The following is a 2,207-nucleotide window of genomic DNA, read 5'->3' as shown; positions in this document are numbered from 1 at the left end:
CACATTTAAAAAATTCAATGCATAAAAGAGCCAAGTACAATGGTTATAATATATAATATATTATAATATAATATGATATAACATAACATAATATAATATTGTTTGTACCCACAAAACGTTTCTGTAAAAGAGTTTTTATGAAGTGATTTTTGTGATCTTGGGATTACTTGCCTCAGTAAAAATTAAGGACAATTAGAAAAAGTATTTCACTGCCTTATTTACTCTAATATTGTGTTATAACTTCCAGTTTCTCTGCATTTTTGTAGATTTATAATCAATTTTCACCAGCTTCTTCAGTGCATCCTTCATGTCCTTATTCCTCAAGGTGTAGATGAGGGGGTTGAGACTTGGAGTGATGATGGTGTAAAAGAGGGTGAAGAACTTGCCCTGGTCTTTGGAGGCACTGTTACCTGGCTGCAGGTACAAATAGATAATAGCTCCATAGAAGATGGACACCACAGTGAGATGAGATCCACAGGTATTAACAGCTTTTCGTCGACCTGCTTTTGATTTCATCCTCAGTACAGCTCGGGCAATATACCCATAGGATATAAGAATAAGGAGGAGGGGTGTAAGGACAATGACAATGCCTAAAGCAAAAACAGACATTTCAACTGCCGTAGTGTTTACACAAGCTATCTTGACCATAGCTGGCAACTCACACAAGAAATGATCCAGAATGTTGTTTCCACATCTAGGCAAATTCAGTGTGATTGTACATAACACCACAGAATTGGCCAAACTAATACCCCAGACCATGATAATCATCTTGAGACACAGATGTGGGTTCATGATGACCAAATAATGCAGAGGTTTACAAATAGCTGTAAAACGATCATAGGACATAACAGCCAGGAGAAGGCACTCAATGGAGCCCAACCACATATAAACATAGAGTTGAATGACACAACCCACATAGCTGATGGTTTTATCAGGTCCCCACAAGTTAACCAGCATCTGAGGTACGATACTGGTGGTGAAACACAGATCTAAGAAAGATAAATTCCTGAGGAAAAAATACATTGGTGTGTGCAGATGGGAATCCAGGAGGGATGCAAGAATGATGGCTGTGTTGCCCACCAATGTGATCAAGTAGAAGATGGTGACAACTCCTGACAAGACCATCTCCAGGTTGTAGTGATCAGAGAAACCAAGCAGAATAAAACCATGTAGAGAACTATAATTGCTTTGGTCCATAATCCTTCAATGTCTAAATCCTAAAATGAAAGGGAAAAAAATGAGGGGGAGGATGAGAAAAAAGAAGAGAAGGGGAGAAAAAGAAGGAAAAGGAGAAGAAGAAATTTGTCAACAGACTATATAAATAGCAAAATACAAAGGGAGAAAAGTTAAGCTTAAGAAACGAAAAAAAGCAATGAGGAGAAAATATTGCAGTCAGGTATTCTGGCATTTGTTGCAGACTTATTTATAGAGATGAGTTCAAAATTACACTTTTTGTCTAGGTGACTTTGGGGAATTCACTCTTAAATTCAGGGTCTGAATTTCTTGACAAGTAAATTTCAGTCTGGAATAGATGTTGTTCTAAAATGATGTGACTCTATGATTTTATATAAAACTAGTTACCAGACATGAATTGGAAACAACTCAACAGCAGCTAACAACAACAACAACAGTTACCAGATACGATGAAAATATCTTTTTACTTTGTCATAGAATTCATCTATAAAAGCTAACTATTTGACTAATGTGAGAAAGAGAAAAGGAGCATTCCTATTTTCCATATCTTAGTGAATAGCAACTTTGATCTCTCAGCTTTCATCTGCCTCATTAACAACTAACTTATTATCAAAACTGATCAATTTAAATTAAATAATATAGTTAACTCTCTATGCACATTTTCTTTTTAATTCCCACCACCATTACCCTAATTCAAACCACTATCATCTCTTTCTAGATTCTGGTAATTGTCTTCTCTCCTCATATCCAGACTTATACTTTTATATCATTACAAGATTTAATAAGATCATGTCATTCATGTGCTTGAAAGTCAACAATGGCTTTCTGTTACACTTAAGAAATATTCAGGTTCTCTCAGATGGTCAAGTTGGACCTGCATGATTTGGTGCCTGCCTAGGCCTCATTGTCATTTCACAATTCCCTTTATCCATAGTCACTACTAGCCCTTAATCAGTTTTTGACAGGTCAATATAATTCCCATGTAAAGCCCATGAAACCCTTCCATTTCTTAT

General features: G+C 36.1%; 1 protein-coding gene across 1 annotated transcript; it reads right to left on the bottom strand.

Annotated features, from left to right (window-relative positions):
* Window positions 1-234: 234 nt before the first annotated feature.
* On the bottom strand, window positions 235-1,197 carry LOC103210627 (olfactory receptor 2W1). Its single transcript, XM_007956541.1, has one exon. It carries the CDS (start codon window positions 1,195-1,197, stop codon window positions 235-237), a length of 963 nt encoding a protein of 320 aa, XP_007954732.1.
* Between the last annotated feature and the right edge of the window lie 1,010 nt (window positions 1,198-2,207).

This window comes from Orycteropus afer, unplaced genomic scaffold (genome assembly GCF_000298275.1).
Source record: "Orycteropus afer afer isolate SDZICR_OR568_19922 unplaced genomic scaffold, OryAfe1.0 scaffold00632, whole genome shotgun sequence".
Classification (NCBI taxonomy): domain Eukaryota; kingdom Metazoa; phylum Chordata; class Mammalia; order Tubulidentata; family Orycteropodidae; genus Orycteropus; species Orycteropus afer.
The sequence above is the reverse complement of the archived record's forward strand: the minus strand, read 5'-3'. Positions and strand labels throughout refer to the sequence as shown.

Bases quoted from the DNA above. Each gene is read 5' to 3' on its own strand.
- LOC103210627 (XM_007956541.1), bottom strand. From the start codon at position 1,197: ATGGACCAAAGCAATTATAGTTCTCTACATGGTTTTATTCTGCTTGGT.